At 37.9% G+C, this 18894-nt stretch overlaps 1 protein-coding gene across 4 annotated transcripts; it reads right to left on the bottom strand.

Moving 5' to 3' along the window:
* Positions 1–206: 206 nt before the first annotated feature.
* On the bottom strand, positions 207–16501 carry LOC114820332 (flowering time control protein FPA-like). 4 transcript variants are annotated; one of them, XR_011574544.1, is made up of 7 exons: positions 15966–16501; positions 13565–13810; positions 12856–12930; positions 11566–12569; positions 9100–10481; positions 3561–3631; positions 2781–3074 (listed from the first exon to the last, which is right to left on the bottom strand). XR_011574544.1 is itself a non-coding variant. In XM_070810493.1 (6 exons), exons 1-5 carry the CDS (start codon positions 16239–16241, stop codon positions 9119–9121), a joined length of 2964 nt encoding a protein of 987 aa, XP_070666594.1. In that variant the 5' UTR covers positions 16242–16477; the 3' UTR covers positions 207–1083; positions 9100–9118. The 4 variants fall into 4 exon arrangements, 3 of the variants coding, with proteins under 3 accessions (XP_070666594.1, XP_028946747.1, XP_028946748.1); XM_070810493.1 differs by lacking the exons at positions 2781–3074; positions 3561–3631 and adding an exon at positions 207–1083 and having other exon boundaries at positions 15966–16477; XM_029090914.2 differs by lacking the exon at positions 3561–3631.
* Positions 16502–18894: the final 2393 nt, after the last annotated feature.

The following is an 18894-nucleotide window of genomic DNA, read 5'->3' as shown; positions in this document are numbered from 1 at the left end:
ATCATAAGCATTGACAAGGCATTCGTAACTATGAACTGCATGATACTCCTGCCAAGAATTCACTTAACACAATCATGACTAGTGACTTTTACTACTTGTGAATATAAGTTCATAACGATTAGGTGAAATTCCCTTATATTCTAGCATCAAATCTCTGCAAGCAAACTAAGTAGGCCTCCTTAATCAACACACAAGAACAAGTTATCAACCAAATAGATAAGTAAATTGCATCCACGATTCATGAAATCATAACAGGATGTAATCAATTCATATCACATACATGTTCATGGCTTTGAATTCACCTCTAACTAAAACGAAATTAGTTACACATGTTCATCATAATTGAAAACCAAATTAAACTAAACATTGGACTAAAACTAAGGATAGAAAGAACCCAAAAACGCTCCAGCAATCCAATGGCATATTTGGCACAATCCTTGGCTGCAGGGCATGACACAAAGCTCCTTCTTCTCCTTGCAAAGATACGACACACAGGTGTATTTTTCTCTCTAAATTCTCTCTTGTGTATGTGGTGCGAAATTGTGGTGGTGATGATTGAATTATGCGGCAAAGATATGTATATATAAGGCTAGGGTTCGGCAAACGCTGAGAAGGAGAGGAATCAGGACTCCAAATCATCAAGGAAAAAGGACACTTCACATTATATTCCAGGGGGAAAAGGATTAGGGAGTTCGGCACAAACCTTCTAGAAAGGCTAAGTGCGGCACTCTTTTAGGATCAGGAATAGGGCTTCTAGAAAGGGGTATTTAGGTAATTTTAATGTGAAGTTGATACCTCCCTTGTAGCTGGAATTAAGGTAGGATATGATTAGGATAGGATAAGATAAGATAAGGTTAGTTTGGATAATATAAGGTTTTGGATAATGTTCCTTCCTTTTAGCTGATTCCTTATCTTCTTTGTCATCTTGACTTTATTTTCTTCATCTCTTCAGCATATTCCTAGCCTCTTGAACTCCAAAAACGTCCATCCACCTTGCTCCATGCATGTGCTATCCATTCTTGGCCCAAAATTGCTCTAAAATGCTCCAAATTGCACTTTTCTTGCCAACTTTGTCAATTGAACCTGAAAACACACGAAAATAGCTTAAAACACTCTAATAAGTAGAAACTAGCTATGAAAATGCAAGAAAACAAGCTAACTAAGTCGCATAAATATGCTCCTATCACCTATTATTTCAAATAATTAAAGAAATACTACTGTTGTCCCAAGGATGTAGGCACACTTGCCAAACCTCATAAATATTGTATTTTATTTACCTTATATTCCACAGCACACGTATCCTCAATTTCACAACAAATTTAAGTTTTTTTTGTTTATAAAATTCCTAATAGTCTAGCTAGCCTAAGGTGGGGTTCAAGAGTTTTAATTGAACACAAAGTGGAGGGGGTAAACTGTAATTACCCTTTTAAAAAAGTTTATGAACTCCATAGAAATCGACATGTATTCATTCAAGATTTTAAAGTAGTCTTTAAGGCTGTGTATTCAACTAAGATATGATTTTAAAGTACTTTAAAGGTGAAGGATTTTGATGGATTTTCTAATGTTTTTAGGCTTTAGTATATCAAACCACTCCCTCTAAGATTTTGAATGAACTCATCTACAATTCACATGGAGTCTATGAAAATCCATTAAACTCCACAAACTTATAACTCTTGTAAAATCCTTTAAAATCTCAATTGAATGCAACACCTAAAATACATATTAGGTTATGTTTCCCTTTTTTGGCCCAAAAAAGTTCACAAAAAGTTTTTTTTTTTTTCTTCTGCTAACCTTGCAGTTCTTACATTTAACACATTTAGCTCGTTCAAGTTCCGACATTCTCCAACACCGAAAAAACCTTGGGGGGTGTATTCAATTAAGATTTTGAGGGATTTTATTCTTTTAATGAATCTAGGTATATTCAATCAGAATTTTAAGTGATTATTTGAAATTGAATCTGTATTCAATCAAGATTTAAGATAGTTTTTAAAAATCCTTAGAAATCTGGGTGTATTTAATTAGAATTTTAAAGTAGTTTTTAACATTCCGGGTGTATTCAATTAGAATTTTATTTTAAAGAATTTGAAAAAGTTGAGGAATTAGAGGGAATTAGAGAGATTTTGAAGTGTATTTTAAGCATCCACAAATCTCACATCTTCCCATAAGATTTCAAGAGAATTGAATAAAAAATTTACATGGAATCTCTACAAATCAATTAAACTCCATAAATTTCGACACACCGTCAACAAGAACAAAACAGTATTGGTTAATCTTCTTCTTCTTTTTTTTGGTCAAATATTGGTTAATCTTGTTGAATTAAGCTTTAGCAGCTCGTTTACTTGGACGCTCTAAGCATAGGCGTGGAAGAGTGTGCCTAATTTCTCAGGCACGGAGTACAAATTCTGAGCAGACACAATGCCATCTGGTATGCTCCTCTTCTTTTTTCCAATTCAAACCTCATGGGACTACACTAACTAATACTACTGTTAATAGTACTCCTCTTCATTAATAAACAACAGTCTTGTGTTCAACTCATACGCCTACTTTGAAACTAGGAATGGATGACTCTTGCAAATGTTTTTTCTCCTTTTGTGAAAACGGGATTTTGTTCCAATTATTATTTAAGAACAGTAAGTTCTTTATATTTTCGGGATTCTGGACTATTTAGTTACTCAAAAGGGATTCAAGCTCGGATGCGTAGGGGTAGCACATCTATTATAGTCAATGTAGCTTCTCCCACGTCTCCTTGGAAGTGAAAACGAGAGAGAGAGAGAGAGAGAGAGCACAAATGCTCAATTAAAGAGCAGGTTGAAACTAACAATCTAGGAAACGAAAAACAAAAAAACAAGGGGCAACATCACTGCATTTGTATGTGCTGCAAAAACTGAAAAAAAAAACAAAAACAAAAACAAAAATTAGGCATGTTGACCTTTTGGAACAAGCCAAACGTGCTTTTTAACTTTTAAGCCTACACAAAATATCTCCTGGATTTTGAGCTTCTCCGAAGGACCCTTTCTTTTGGTGATTGCAAAACGGTCGTCGATTACGTGAAACTCCAAATTTACCCCGAACACCTACAAGTCCAATTACAGACATAAACGTTCGTTACAACCCCGAAAATAAAAAACCAAGGACAAACGCTTGTTAATTTTGCTTTAGTTGGCATGATCAGTGGTCTACACAGCTCGATTAGCTTGATAACGAGACATTATTTAACAGATTATCGAACCCAATGAAAGAAAATGATGCTTTGCTCACAAGACAAAGAAAAGAAACGACTGGATAGCTTTGCCGATGGGTGGAAATGTTTTGAATGGAAACTAGTGCAGGAAAACGTAAGTTGGGGCATACGAAAACAAAGAATTACACGACGTATAACACAAAGGTTGAATACGCAGATGGCACATCCCTCGGCAAACCAAAGAGGAATTTCAATATCAGTGGGAGGGAAAATATGAACTCAAAAACGCGAAAAACAATATGGTTATTGAAGATTCGTGCTAGGTAAACTTCAAATAGCAATGGAGATATAAACTGGCAGTGACATCCAGAAAGAACACCTGTATTTGTTTCTTTAGCGATCGTTGAGTCCTTGATTCCCTACCTCACTTGCAGGTTGGTCGGAACATAACTGAAAATAGAAAACCTTTAGTTCTTGCAAATCTAAGCGACAAAACTCGTAGAAGGCGCAGAGTCAACAAAAGTTGAGCTGGCAATCAAATGCTTGCATAGACTGATAGGATTAGTGATTTCCTTTGAACTCGAGTGTGATGCTTCAGGTAATGGCATAGGGGCAGTTTTACAACAAGGGAAGCCTATAGCCTTGACTAATCAGGCTCTAGGACCTAAGAACCAAAAACTGTCAACTTACGAACTTATGAAAGGGAGCTTATTGCTATAGTGTATGCTATGACAAAATGGCATAGCTATCTTAAAGGAAGACACTTCATTATAAAAACTAATCACTGCAGTTTGAAGTACTTTCTCATTCAAAGGGCAAATACTCCTTTTCAACAAAAGTGGGTAACCAAATTACTAGGATTTGACTACGAGATCCGGTATAAGAAAGGGTGTGACAATGTGGTGACAGCTGCACTTTCAAGGGTTCATGGTTCTAACAAGTGATAACTCAGAATTGACAGAAATCAATTGTTCTTCCATTTCTTAACCCTATTTTGGGTGGTTAGATGAATTGAGAAGAGAAAATGAACAGGATGAGTGGATTAAGCAAAAACTCAAGATTGTGAAGAAGAAAACTCTATCCTTCTGGGGAACTTACTTAGTCTCATTACCAAATGGACAATGGCTTCTTGAAATATAAAAACAGGATTGTTATTAGTCCTAACTCTCTTTGGAACCTGAACATATTGGAAGAACACCCTTCCACCCCAATTGTTGGCTGTACTGAAGACTTATCACAGGATCACAAAGGACTTCTACTGGCCTGGATTGAAGAAAGACATCAAAGCCTTCATTTCTAAATGCAACACTTGCCAACAGAATAAGTATGAAACTCTTTCTCCTCCAGGTTTGATTCAACCATTTCCAATTCCACAGTAAATTTTGACTGATGTCAGTATGGATTTCATTGTTGGCCTGCCACTATGTCACGGTAAATCAGTTATACTAGTTGTGGTTGATAGGGTCACGGAGTATGCTCACTTTTTGTCATTAGCACACCCCTATACTGACACCTTAGTAGCTCAGTTGTTTCTTGACAATGTGTTTAAACTACATGGGAAGCCCTCTACCATTGTTAGTGACAAAGATCCAATATTCCTTAGTGCTTTTTGGAAGGAATTCTTTAAGTTACAAGGGTCAAAGCTATGCATGAGTCTTGGTTACCATCCACAGAGTGGTCGGCAAATTGAGGTGGTAAATAGATGTCTTGAAACCTTCCTGAAGTCTTTTGCAGGAAATTAGCCTAAGAAATGGGTTCATTGGTTACCCTGGGCTAAGTGGAATTACAACACTTTCTATCACACTTCTTCAAAGTTTACACCATCAAAGTTAGTGTATGGGTATCCACCACCTCATGTGACTGCCTATCAGAAGGGAACAACTAACTTGGAGACAATGGAACAAGGTTTGCTAGACAAAGACAAGCTGCTTTCGATGTTGAACACAAATTTGGAAGTTGCTCAGAATAGAATGAGAGTTCATGCCAATAAACATAGGACTGAGAGGGAGTTTGTGGTGGGCGACTGTGTATCTCAGGTTGGTTCCATACCAACTGCAGTCTCTAGCCTCTCATGCCAATCACAAATTACATCCCAGATTTTATGGTCCTTATGAGCTCATTGAAAGGATTGGTCCAATTGCTTATAAGTTGAAGCTACCTCCCATTTCCAAGATACACCTTGTGCTTCATATCAGTTGCCTTAAGAAAGGCCTTGGAAGTCTGGTACAACCTAGTACTGCATTGCCTAAAGTAACTGATAAAATGCAGGATCCTCCTTTGGCAATCTTTGCCAGGAGAATGTACAAGAAGGGTGTTGTTGCACGAGTACAGCTACTGGTACATTGGGCAGGTCAAAAGAGATTGATGCTACTTGGGAAGAGTATGAAGAGTTCCATTCCGGATGTCTAGATTTTCAGCTTTAATGACCTTGAGGACAAGGTTGTTCTTCAAGGGGGGAGTGATGATAGGATTAGTGATTTCCTTATTCACTAATATTAATAATTAAAATTTCTGTTATGTTGATTTGCCTTTAGTAAAGATAGTTTGTTAGTGGAATGTCCAGCTGGCACCTTAGGTGGGGCTGAAGCTTTAAATGGAGCAATGGCTCTCTCTCTCTCTCTCTCTCTCTCTCTCTCTCTCTCGTAACAGTTATGAACTTTTATTAACTGAAAAATAGCATTTCACCGGACCTCAGCTCCGTCTCCTTCCTTCATCCATTTCTGCCATATAGATGCAATTATAAGCAGGAACGGTAGGTGGTTTCTATCATAGACGAATAACAATGTGATGTTCAACATTCTCGGTATGCTGTCATCTATAATTTTCACTCAAACCAAAAGCAAAACAAACAAGGGTGGCGTATAACCTCCGAGATCCTAGGAAAAACGAAGTACAAGGTTTTATAACCCGTTTTCTGGTAGTGTTAAAAACATTTAATTGTTTTGTTTCATAGAGAACACAATAGGAGAGTAAGTTGTTTCATATGTTCCTATATATGCCGAAATTAGCAAGACATTGCATAGAATCGAATCGGATGGATGGGAGCTGAAAGCTTGGCCTAGTAACCGCATGAGATTCGTCAGTAGCATTCTTCCAAGAACATGTTTTTCCCCGGACTTACCTCGACTAAACAAGTCGTCACATTATTCCCAGAGAAACCAAAAGGTTTCAGAGTTCGAAGAAACAGCTGAATTTTTACAAAACATAATTACTTATGATAGTTACAATTTGACAAGGCCCTAAAGTAAGTCTCAAAAAGACAGAAGAAAATAAGCCATATGGAATGAGTTTAACCTACAAATAATAAAATTACCGCGTACCACATGGTAGAAGCATACTGATGGAAAAAAGAAGACAAAACCCTTCAACAGAGTCTTCTTTTTTCATAAACTGAAAAACATGACATCTGATCTGATGTACAACAACAACAAAGCTTTTTCCCACTAAGTGGGGTCGGCTATATAAAACCTAGAACGCCATTGCGCTCGTTTTGTGTCACTTCTTCCGTTAGATCCAAGTACAAGTCTTTTCTTAGAGTCTCTTCCAAAGTCCTTCTAGGTCTTCCTCTACCCCTTCGGTCCTGAATCACTGTCTCGTAATCGCATCTTCTAACCGGAGTGTCAGTAGACCTTCGTTTCACATGTCCAAACCACCGTAACTGATTTTCTCTCATCTTTCCTTCAATTTCGGCTACTCCTACTTTACCTTGGATATTCTCATTCCTAATCTTATCCTTTCTTGTGTGCCCACACATCCAACAAGAAAGGATGAACATGTCTATTCTTTTTGCATGCTTGCAATCAAGCAATCCAGTTTACAAAAACCATTATTTGCTCATGATCGCAATTTGCAACAGCAAACCTCTTCCTAGACTTTGCTGACACCAATACCCAAAGACAAACCCAAACAACGAACCTCTCCCTCCCCACATAGATCTTTACCCCTCACATCCTCAAATTTCTGCACATTCCTTTCTATCAAAATAACCCTAGTAATAGTCACCACCGATAAACATCTTCCCAAAACCAAACCCCAATTCCTTCCTTCAAATAATCTTCAAATGATAATATCAAATAATATCAAGTTATTTGTCAACTATTGATAGGAAGATAGATACCAAACGGTCCATCCTTCTCTAAAGATCATGGCCGTGAAAAGCCCATTTCTCCCAGGGGAAAAAAGTAACTAAAACAGAATGTGACAACTATCTTCAATTCTACATTCAAATCGAAGCAATATGATTCAAATGAATGCACTCTAGATTATTTCTCAACATTTGCTGAATTGAAACTGATGGGCTTACATCATATAGATGAGATGCAAAAATCATATTGTCTAATTGTTGGGTACATACCTGGATAGCCAGGATACTGGTATGGGTATGTGATATACTCCAGTTACATATTTGCTTGTGAAAACACAAAAGTACATTTATAGAAATTATAATTTAATACTGGTACAACATTTTTCTTTATTTATGAAGATATTTTGGTGATTTTGGTATCTAGACATGCATGAACACTCACAAGCCAACTACTCTACAATATTGAAAATGTTGATGAAACCAGAACCATGTTCTACAAACAAATCACGGAATACAAGTATGCCTGCAGCAAGTGATGTAGTACCAGTATGTAACTTTAGATCAGAGAGATAGTAGATAGGGAAATAGGGAGGTTGAGGAGAATTTCGAAGAATCAGACAGGAATAGAATAAAACTATAGAGAGGACGATCGAGATAGAATAAAGACTCAGAAAAAATCCATTTAATCAATCATTCAACTGCCCGAATACAATTACAAAGCACATATTTATAATAAGTAACCTAATCCTACAACAAATATGAAAGAATCCTAAATGGCTTTTTAGCCAAAATGGTCCATGAGACTGCCATAACTCCTCACTTTAGTCTCTGAGATTTTGAAATCGTTAGAAGTGGTCCTTGAGTTTGTCCACCATCAAACATTTTGGTCCTTCCGTGAAAAATTTTGTTAAATAAGGACCAAAATAACAAAAATACCCTCAGTTTAATAACCAATGAGCGAAAATGATTTGACAAAAATTGAGGGAATTTTTGTCACTTTATTCTTATTTAATGGAGATTTTTCACGGAATGACCAAAATAATTAGTGGACAAACTTAGGGACTACTTCTATCTATTTCAAATCTCAGGGATCAAATTGAGGAGTTACGCCAATCTCAGGACCATTTTGACTAAAAAGCCATCCTAAATCTACTAGAAATAGGAAAGTAATCTTAATTCCATAATAAATAGGTATATAAAATAATATAGGAAACTAAATAATAATATCCTAGATATTATTCTGCATCAGCAACCCCATCCAACCAGACATGTCACATCATATATAGCTCTACAATTCTTCTTCCTAGGAAAGATGTTATAAAACCTAAGGACTTAATTACACAAAAATTACAACCACATAAGTTGCACCATATGAAAAGAAAAGAAAACAAGCAAATAGATTAGCCAACTAACAAAACTTTCAAAGATGCATGTTTTTCTAGAAAAAACATTCATACCAAAGTACAAAGTCACTGACACAAACAAATAACTGAACGTGGATGTCTATGCAACCAGGAATGTAGACTATATATAGTTCGATCAAAAGAAGAATGATTCGCTAAACTTATCCTTGAAGTAATAGAAAACGAAAACTAGCACATAAGTTTCACCATATGCAAAAAGCAGAAACAAACACATGAGTTGGCCGACTCATACTTCCAAAAGATGTGTTTTTCTCTAGAAAGAGCACATCACATATTGTTCAATCGCCCAAGGAAATATGTGCTAAACCTATGGCATTAATTAATATAAAACAAATACTATTATACTAGCACATAAATTTGATCATATGCAAAGAAAAAAAAATAGCCATAAGCCAGAGACGGGAAAATACCTATATGGGATAATAATTATCACTGTTGACTTCCAGACCCTCGCCCTGCTTGACTACCCATTTGCTGCTGCTGTTGTTGCTGCTGTAATTGGAGGAGGAGGTTAGCTGCAAATTGGAGCGTCGACTGATACCGATGATTTTTGTCAGCCTCACCATCTGGGGCGCTCTGACCAGCCCCAATAAGTGCAGACTGAAGTTGCTGCACTTGATTTGGGTATTCTGGGTTTACCTTTTCAGCCGCTAATGGCAGAATGGTCTGAGACTGCGAATTAGCACCATAAGTCTGATCAGAAAAGGCCATGGAATTATTATGTTGCTGAGAAACAGGTGGATTGTACAACCCAGTTCCATGTGCTGATTTCTGAGTACCAAGAGGAGCTTCAGCCAGATACTGGCTGAGATAAGAGGATCCAGTAACTTGTCCACCACCTTGAGAAGGGATTGTAAAATTATTCAAAGGCCTAGAAGGATTTGCAGACTGCAAGGGCTGACTGGTAGAAGAGTCTGGGATTTGGTTGATACCAAGGGCCAGTGGGGCAGAATGGTTGGATGAGTATGGAACAGATGGATAAGGCTGGTACTGCAAAAGATTCTGTTCGTGTGGATTAAACTGACTACCTAACTGTTGTAATGCATGACCAGTATGATCAGAAATTTGTTGATCTTGTTTCCATCCAGGAGAGGATACTTTACTTGGTGCAAAAGCAGGAAATGAATGCCTAGCTGCTGAGGATACTGGCACCCTAGCACCTTCTGGACCAGACGGCTGTGCATTTCCAGGCAGTAAAGTGGCCAGAGTGGCAATAAGTTCAGGAGTTAATGAAACTCCAGCTTGTGATACTGCAGCACTATTACTAGAAGCATAGTCTTGTGGTTGCACTCTAGAGGACTCGCTAGTAGGTGGAAACAGTGGTTTTGCAGAAAGCTTCGAGCCCTCATGCAAAACCCTGTTATAATCCATAGGTAAAATATGATCATCATTCGGTGGGATTACACTATACTCAACTTGTGAAGAAGGAATCTGCTGTCTGTCTATAAACTGTAAAGGTGGCATAGGCTGCATCTGTTCGTGCATGGAGGCAGTACTAGGACCTTGTTGTGGAAACTTGAGAACCACACCATACAAACGTTCAGGGCCTGCAACTTTCAAAACATTCTTCAAGAAATCTGAAGGAGGCACCAAAAATAAGGTCATCCCATCATCAAACTTTGCAACACCAGCACGGTTTTTTGCACCTAGATAACGAAGGAATTCAGTGTAGGAAGCAAAATCATCTTCACTATCTGGCAAGAAGAATACTATATCAAATCCAATGGCCTCAGCATAATGTTTTGTGAGCATATCCAGTCCAGTTCTAGCCGAACAATTAACAACTCCAGGACTGCAAAACAGAATACAAATACATTAAACACAAACAAGAGAATTCTCTAGTCACACACCAAACACAACCCATGCTGATATAAGATACGGGGCAACTAAGTTTAAATTTCAAAGATTATCCAGAAATATAACAAAAGAAACATAATAAATATTTTGGAAGTCCAAAATCATAGAGTCTGGAAACAGTTTGAAAATAAAGAGGGATATTAGCAAGTCTGAACTCACTTTTGTGCTTTTAGTAATCATAATAAGGATTTAACTACATTATAACCAAGTTGTTTGATTTATACACTTCAAGAACTATCCACCTACGTACTGAAATACATATGGAACGTATGATTGCGAGTTAACTCAAATATTATTTCTTTAGGGTGAAGGATAGGTAAGAAGTATTAGTCTGAGACTATAAACTTGCAAAACCATAAAGAAGAAAAGTTTAAAGCATTGGTATAGCCGGATAGGTAGCCCTGAAAGGAAGATCATAATAAAAAATAAATAATTATGTGAATTTTTCACATAAATAATTAGGTGACTATTGTACCCTTCTATGCTAATAGTCTTATTAAGTTCAAAAGGGATGCTTCAGGGGATTCTAGCATAAAGTAGACAAACTGCTAATAGTAACGGCTTCATCTATCCATACATAAAATACATTAAATAAATAAAAAAGGGTGTCATGGAACATGCATTAGACCAAAAAAGCCTACACGCTAAACGACTTTGTTTTATTAGGTGTGCAGTAAGGCGTCTGATCAACTTCACTTGGACCCTCTTTCAAGATACACCATTTGGAACATCAGTCGAAACCATAATTTAGTTTCCAAAATACTGAGAATGTATAACAGGACGAATAAGAAACAGTTATCAATGTAATCATGAGAAAGCTGATATTGCATGGATAAATATGAACAATTGTGAAATACTACGGTTTCTTGGTAACTTGACAATAAACTTTTACCCAAATACCATAGCAGATAGCACAGTGGAATCCATGTACATGTTCTTAGTAAAACAAATAAAATATGCCATTCGAGTGCCCAAAGAAAATGGGAAAAAAAAGAAGATGAAAGGAAAATTGTACTCACAGCTCATTTCCTATTCCTTTTCCTATAGGGACACAGCGAGCATGGCAAACAGGTGTTCCACCCTTGGCAATAGTTCCACGCCATATAAAATCATTATCAGGAAGCCCTCCAACTGAGACCCTTACACCAGCTGGACTAAGGTGATTCTTCCCTTGGACATTCATAGATGGTCCAGAAGCACCTCCATCAATTACTGGACCAAGTCCGTAAGACGAGTCGAACCCTAATCCATGGTCATCAATCTTTCTCAACGGATATGGAGGGTCGTCTATGGACAAAGGACTATCTATCCTTGACCGTTTAGCATCCCTTTGAAATTGGTTAACATCCAAAACGTCCCATGCACTAGATGCAGGTCTCGTGTGTGACCTAATACCAGGCGCAGGAGAAGACACGACCCCAGGTGTGGGAGGAGACAGCTGCCTCCAGTTGAGACCCATCAGGTTCTTGGAACTTCCATCTTGATAATTATTATGTGATGCCAAATCATTAAGTTCGGGGCCTGAAAGCAGAGGGTCAAACCTACCTTGAGGACCTAAAGGCCTCATTGGAGCATTTGGTCCAAGAATGCCATTTTGTGGTAGAGCTCCAAGATAATTATTAGACATCATTGGACGGTTATGACCAAACATGTCCATCTGTAAAGGCCGAAATGGATGTTCATTGAATAACATATCTGATCTAGGTCCTTGGACTCCAGGATAAGGGCCAGGGTAATCTTTCCCAGGTGCCAGCCCACTGCTTGAGAACATAATTGTAATCCGAGGATCATTGAAAAGCCTGCCTTGTAAGCCCTCCTTGGCCCGCCGAGCTTCATCTACACTCCTGAATTCAACAAAGGAGTAGTGCCTTGAAGGAAAACTTTTAATTCTCTCAATCTCACCAAACAAAATCATGGCATTGTGGAGCATTTGTTCATCAATCTGAACAGAAGGAGGATAACCAACCCAAAGAACATTACTGGGTTGGCTGTCACCTTTTCGTCCCCCGGAAGATTGAGGATACTGCAACATGACACAAAACTTTGAGAAAATAATCACAACTGAGAAGTTTACTCCTACTTGGAATTCACATACAGATTTCCATCTTCTGTCTAACCCACAAATCCATAAATCAGATCCTAGGACCAAAGGTAAGTCTACAACTCAAGTTATATATTGGAGGTAAGATGCACCTTGTGTGACATAACCAGCAAACAAATCATTCTTATGAAGCAACAAACATATACACAATCAACATTCTAAAAGTTCACAATCTCTAGTAGAACACTGTACGTAGCTTATTACTCACCTGTTGTCTTTTGTGAGAATCAGGCCCCGTGTTTCTGGCTGGAAACTGTCCGTCTCTGTAGTCAGGCCACTGTTCCTGTTCAAAAGAGCAAAGGAAACCAGAAAGTGTTTTAATAAGTAACCGAAGACAGACATGTTACAGCGAACAAGCAAATCATGCATTAATCACAGTACACTGATCAATAAACAATTGTTAATAGATGCTCCTCCTGATTGTTTGATTCAAATTCTTGCTGATAATATGGCTGGTGTTTCCCGGCCTAGGTTAATTGTTTCTTAGTTTTTCTTTGGTCTTTTCTTTTTCCATGTAAACAACAAAATAATGATTATCAGTTTATGACATTCAAAAATATGCAATCATGGAAAATTATCATATTTACTAAAATGATTGAAATATTAGACACGATAAGTATCTCCACAAAAATGCATAACCCTTCTAAAACAGTTAACTCCTTTCCTTCTATCCACTTAATAAGTGTAATATATTTGGCATTGTTACTCAGGTGGGAGTGTCATGTCCTTAGACACCCACATAGCCCTAGAAAGAATCCTTCAAAACAAAGTATCAGCACCAGAGTTTGCCACGCAGTGAGCCTATTACTGCTCTCTAGTGAATTTTCACTCGCAATATTTCTGCTAACCTACAAAGTCCTGGAACCGCAATAATATACACATGGAAATACCATTGAAGTTATGAATAATAAACTTACTCTTCTCGAGGGTTGCGATCGAAGATAATCAACACGTATCTGGTCACCAGCCAATCTCTTCCCGTTCATGTTTCTCATTGCTTGAGAAGCATCCTCCAATTTAAAATATTCAACAAATGCAGTATTACGGTCTCTAAGGAACTTGAAGTCCTCCATTTTTCCAAACTTACAAAACTCTTCTTCTAATTCTTCCTTTGAGACAGATGGGCTAATTCCACCTACCCATAGATTCTTGCAAGGTTTTGCCTGTAAATAGTGCGTAAGAACGACAAATTTCAGTTCCCCAAAATTGTAAAAAAAAGCTGCAAAAATTTATCTCAAGGCGAGGAAAAAAATAAACAACAAGTGAAACAAAGTGATCTCAGAGTAAAAACACTTTGTATAACAGTTGTTAAGCAGAGGAAGAAAATCCACATGTATTACGAATGCATCAAAAATTTGAAGTAAGCCACATCCGGACATGGGGGCTAATGCATGCATAGTTAAGAACACATCACTGGAATGCCTGTGCCAGTGGTAGATATAACATTGGTAGGGATGCACAGTGCCCTACCTATTTTTTTTTGTCTTGCAACAAAAAGGTAGATATCTCTCTTATGTACTTGTATTGCAACAAAAAAAATACAGAGATGCACAGTCCCATCATCTGATCCAATTAATATGAATTATACAATCATTTTGTAACTTTCGTTCCACAACAGTTGTTCTCCTATTAATTCGTTTCTTGGAACACAGTTATGCTGAACTTATAAAAATCAAAGGATTTCAAACATACGTTATATGGGTGGTAAAAGAAGACTGTGAAGCTTAGTACGTAGTTAATTCAGGCCATCAAACTAGAATTTGTCAGATCTGGTCACCTCAACAGTTGATTAACTATCATTTGAGATTCTTGCTTACACAAACACTCACACTTCGGTGTTAGCTTGAAACAGAAACACGCCTTTGTGCACTTACTGGCATTGGTAAGTGTTTTAGTTATTTGTCGAGGTAATAAGTATTGTGTACAGTCAATGTGACTAAAATAAGATTTCAAATCATTTAATATAGGAATCGTAGTTGATCTTTCGCAGTTGGTAGTGTTTGTTTCACAGTTTTGATTCACAGGAGATAGTGTTTGTTTTGCAGTTTGGGAGCTTGGAAATGGTTATATAAACCTTTCTGTTGTGTCTGCACCTAAAACATTGAAACTAAAGCACAACTAAGATTGGTGAGTGCACGTATATCAATTTTTGTGCTCAAGTTGAAATTAAAACTCGCCTATTTTGGTGCTAAATTAATATGAAACTGAAACACAACTTTTTTACGTTGGTTCATAATTTTGTGTTGTGCCTTTAAGTTGAAATCAATCACCTATCTGTACAAAGGGATTTCAAATTAATCACCTATCATGTTACTGGGAGTTGTATTTAGTGATTCGCAGAGACCAACAAAGGCTGAAGTTGTGCGTTCGTTTTGCTGTTTTGGAGCATGGGGATGTTTAAGGGATTCATTTCAATGGTTTTTGGACTTCAAAATGTTCATAACTCATAACTGAGCCTTGAGATTGGTATGTGCACACATATTGATTTTGGTGCTTCAGTTTCGACTGAAACCCCCCTTTGTACTAACTGAGATCGATTCACAATTTTGAGTTGAGCATCTGTATATATGTTTTGTAACATCTGATATGCAGGTCACAATAATATTTGAAATCACTCCTATCCGTGGGGAAAAAAGAAGAAGAATATTTCAAATAACAGCTAAGCTACTACCAAATTCTTATTATATTAGAAAAGTTATATATGGGGAGAGTCAGAGACCTAATCGCTGATGTAAATTCTGTTTCGCAGTTTTGAGACTTAAATTGGTTATGGATTCAATTGGTCACAATAGCACGCATCTTGCTAATTGTTAAACTTTTACAACGAACAGGATTTCATGAAATGGTTGGAAAAATCCTAGCAATGGATGCATGATACATTATAAATATCCTTCATATCCTGAAAATTATCGACTTTTGCAGCATTTAGAAACGCTGGAATGAAAATTATTGATTCTAAGCACTCTAGAATGGGATACCTAAAAACATACGGTGGCGCAAAACAAGGGCTACTTAGTTTCCCACTAAAAACATACGCTGGAATCAAAATTATCAGCGTCCACATACTTCTTAGTTTCCCATTATAAATTATGTTTCTTCATGCCTAACCTTTTAGATTTGTAAGCGAAACTTTCCCAATTTCTTTAGTTTATAATCTAATAAGCGCATCACTCATACTCTAACTTTGCGAAAATCGGGAGGCACAATTTGATTGAAATCAAATAAACCCAAAACTCGTGTTTGAAAAACAAAGAAATCGATAAATATCATACAAAAACAACCAAATAAACCTAACGAAGCACAAAGATCAATACGAACCGGTCGGGCAAACTCAATCTTAACAGGGTTTCCGCGCAGAAGGGCACCCTGCAATGCCTCCTTGGCAGCGGCGGAGTCCTCGACGCGCTTGAAGAAGACGAAGGCGTAGCTCCGGGAGGAGTAGGTGGTGACGCTATCCAAAGCACCGAATTGGGCGAAAAGGTCCATGAGATCCGAGTCGGTGACGTCGCTGGCCAAATTCCCAACCCAGAGATTGTTGGACGGCGTCTCCGAATCGTCTGTGGCTAGCTTGTTGGGTTTGGTCGGAGGCGCCATTGCGATTGAATTGCATAGAATTGAAACCCTAGCAGTGTTTAGACTGAAGATGGCGAAAGTAATTAATTTTGTGGATATGTTTTTAGGGTTAGGGATTGGGAGATTTGATTGATAGTGAAGAGGGCTAGAATTGTGTGTTTTAATACTAAGGACGAAGGAACTCAACTCAAGCAAGTGAAGATATGCCGGGAAAGCCAGTAAAGATATAATAGGCTTCTTCCCGAATCCAGACCCATCTAAAACATCAATTTAACGTCCGTACGTTTTCAAATTTGAAAATGGCATTTTGTCTGGTTATTTCTGACTGGGGCCCACACGGTCAGACATAAATTATTTGGCGCAACTGGACTATTTTCTTAACGAACGGTGTTATCTATCCTAACACCATCTCCAACTCATGAAATAAAACTTAAATATAAGTTTTAAAACTCCTTCAAAGCATGGTACAAAATATCGATATTTCGCCGATAATATCGTTTTTTTAAGAAAATGATATTTTTACACTTATCAATTTAATTATCGTTAATGTACGCGATATTATCGATATTATCAATAATATCGCGATATATTAAATCTCTCTCTCGCCTCTCTCTCTCTCTGCATCCCCATAACCCCTTCTCATCTCCCCCCTTCCCCTTCCCTGCAACCCCCCACCCCTTCCCCACCCCTTCCCTACCCACGCTAACATTTCCCTCTCTCTCAGCTCATTCCCTTTTTCTCCCCTTCTCTCTCGCACAGACTCTCCCTCTCAACCCAATCTACACTCACGCACCCATTTACACACCCACACCCATCGACGACGGTACCAAAATCATCAATGGTGTCAACCCTCTCTCCTTTCGTCTCCATGAAGCTCCGGGGCACCTAGAGGACACCATACCCAGGTCCAGTGAGCCATAGGTGTGCGAGCCTAAGTCCCGGGTGGACCGTACCCGTCTAGGTGATTGCAAATCCTAAACGCGCAGCAACTCTGAATCTGCAACTTCCGATCTCGGCGAGCTTCTGCAAATTTGCCGTTTGTGAGCAAATGAAAGAAGAGAGAGTATGCGCAGAGAGAGAGAGAGAGAGAGAGAGGGTATTTGACATTTCAGTGTGGCGGTGCGACTGTGTGAGCTGCATTTTCTGTTTCACTTTGTGGTTCTGATTCTTCTAAAAGAGATAAGGAAGATGAGAACCGAACAGATTTAATTGGAAATTGGGAAGGTGTTTTACTTTATTTGGGATGTGAGAGGTGGAGTGCACACTCACCTTGGGTAATGTGAGAGGTGGAGTGCACATTCAATGGATTTTAATTTCACAACAGCCCACTACGTGGGCTTTTCTCTTTCAAAAGTTTATATATATATATATATATATATTTCATTTAAATGCCATATGACTTATTTAATCTATACTCAATCTAATGCAATGATCATAAATAAGAATAATTTAGTCTATCATCCAACAATACTTCTCATTATGATTATATGCTTACCATTTTCTAAATATTGAACTTGTTGGATAGATGTACTTTGTGTATTAGTTTTGTATTTTATAATTCTTTTATTATCTATACAAGTATATTTTTTTAGTGTAAATAAGCATTTATTTAGAAGATATATAATAAATTTATATAAATCCGCCTAGGCGCTAGGCCTTTACCCGCCGCCGCCCATCGTCCGACTAGCGCCTAACGTTTTTTAGAACCTTGGTTTGTGATTACATATTTAGCATGTAATATTTATATGGTCATTAAGATATCTGCAAGGCTTGCAAGCTAATATTTATTATCTAGGATAAATTTCGATATTTAAAAAAACACGAAGGGGATTCGAACCCTTCCCATTTTACTAAGTCACTCATAGGAACTCTATGTGGTACTAAGTCATCCATTTTACCATGAAGATAGTGAAAATTTTGAACCTTGTTGATGCACAAAATCAGTGAGGACTTTGGTACAACAAAAAGTGTTAAGTTTGTGACCTTCGCTAGATTGCTCCAGTCACTGGTGTGGATAAGTATGTAAATGGATGGAGACAGGGAAGCAAACACAAGATGTACGTGGTTCACCCAGATTGGCTACGTCCACGGAGTAGAGGAGTTCTCATTAATTGTGAAGGGTTTACACAAGTACATAGGTTCAAGCTCTCCTTTAGTGAGTACAAGTGAATGATTTAGTACAAATGACATTAGGAAATATTGTGAGAGAATGATCTTTATTTATAGAAGAGAGTTTCTAGTTTCATTCTAACATTGACACGTGTCGTGTTGTGATTGGCTTCTGATGTTGACATGTGTCGCGTTATGATTGGCTTCTGATGTCGACACGTGTCGCGCTGTGATTGGCCTCCTGGTTGGTGGGAAACTCTTCTGGGTCCTTGACAGTATAACGTTGACCGGTGCTCAGTAATTTCGGGATTGGTCAAGTATGGTACAAACAGTGCTCCCTTAAGTTCCCGAGTGAGGGAAGCTCCTCGGTTGGGGACTTGCAAGATCCAAGCCATTGAGTAATCACGAAACTTCTAAGTACCAAAGTGTGGTATCATTTTCACTTGCCTTATCTGTCTCATACGTAGATGTGACATCTTCTCTGGAAGTACTTTTCCTTCATCCAGGGGTGGTATCTTTAACCGATGAAGATGCACAAGGTAATGTATCAATTTCACTTGAAGCT

This window comes from Malus domestica, chromosome 13 (genome assembly GCF_042453785.1).
Source record: "Malus domestica chromosome 13, GDT2T_hap1".
NCBI classification, from domain to species: domain Eukaryota; kingdom Viridiplantae; phylum Streptophyta; class Magnoliopsida; order Rosales; family Rosaceae; genus Malus; species Malus domestica.
This window is presented reverse-complemented; position numbering and strand designations above follow the sequence as displayed.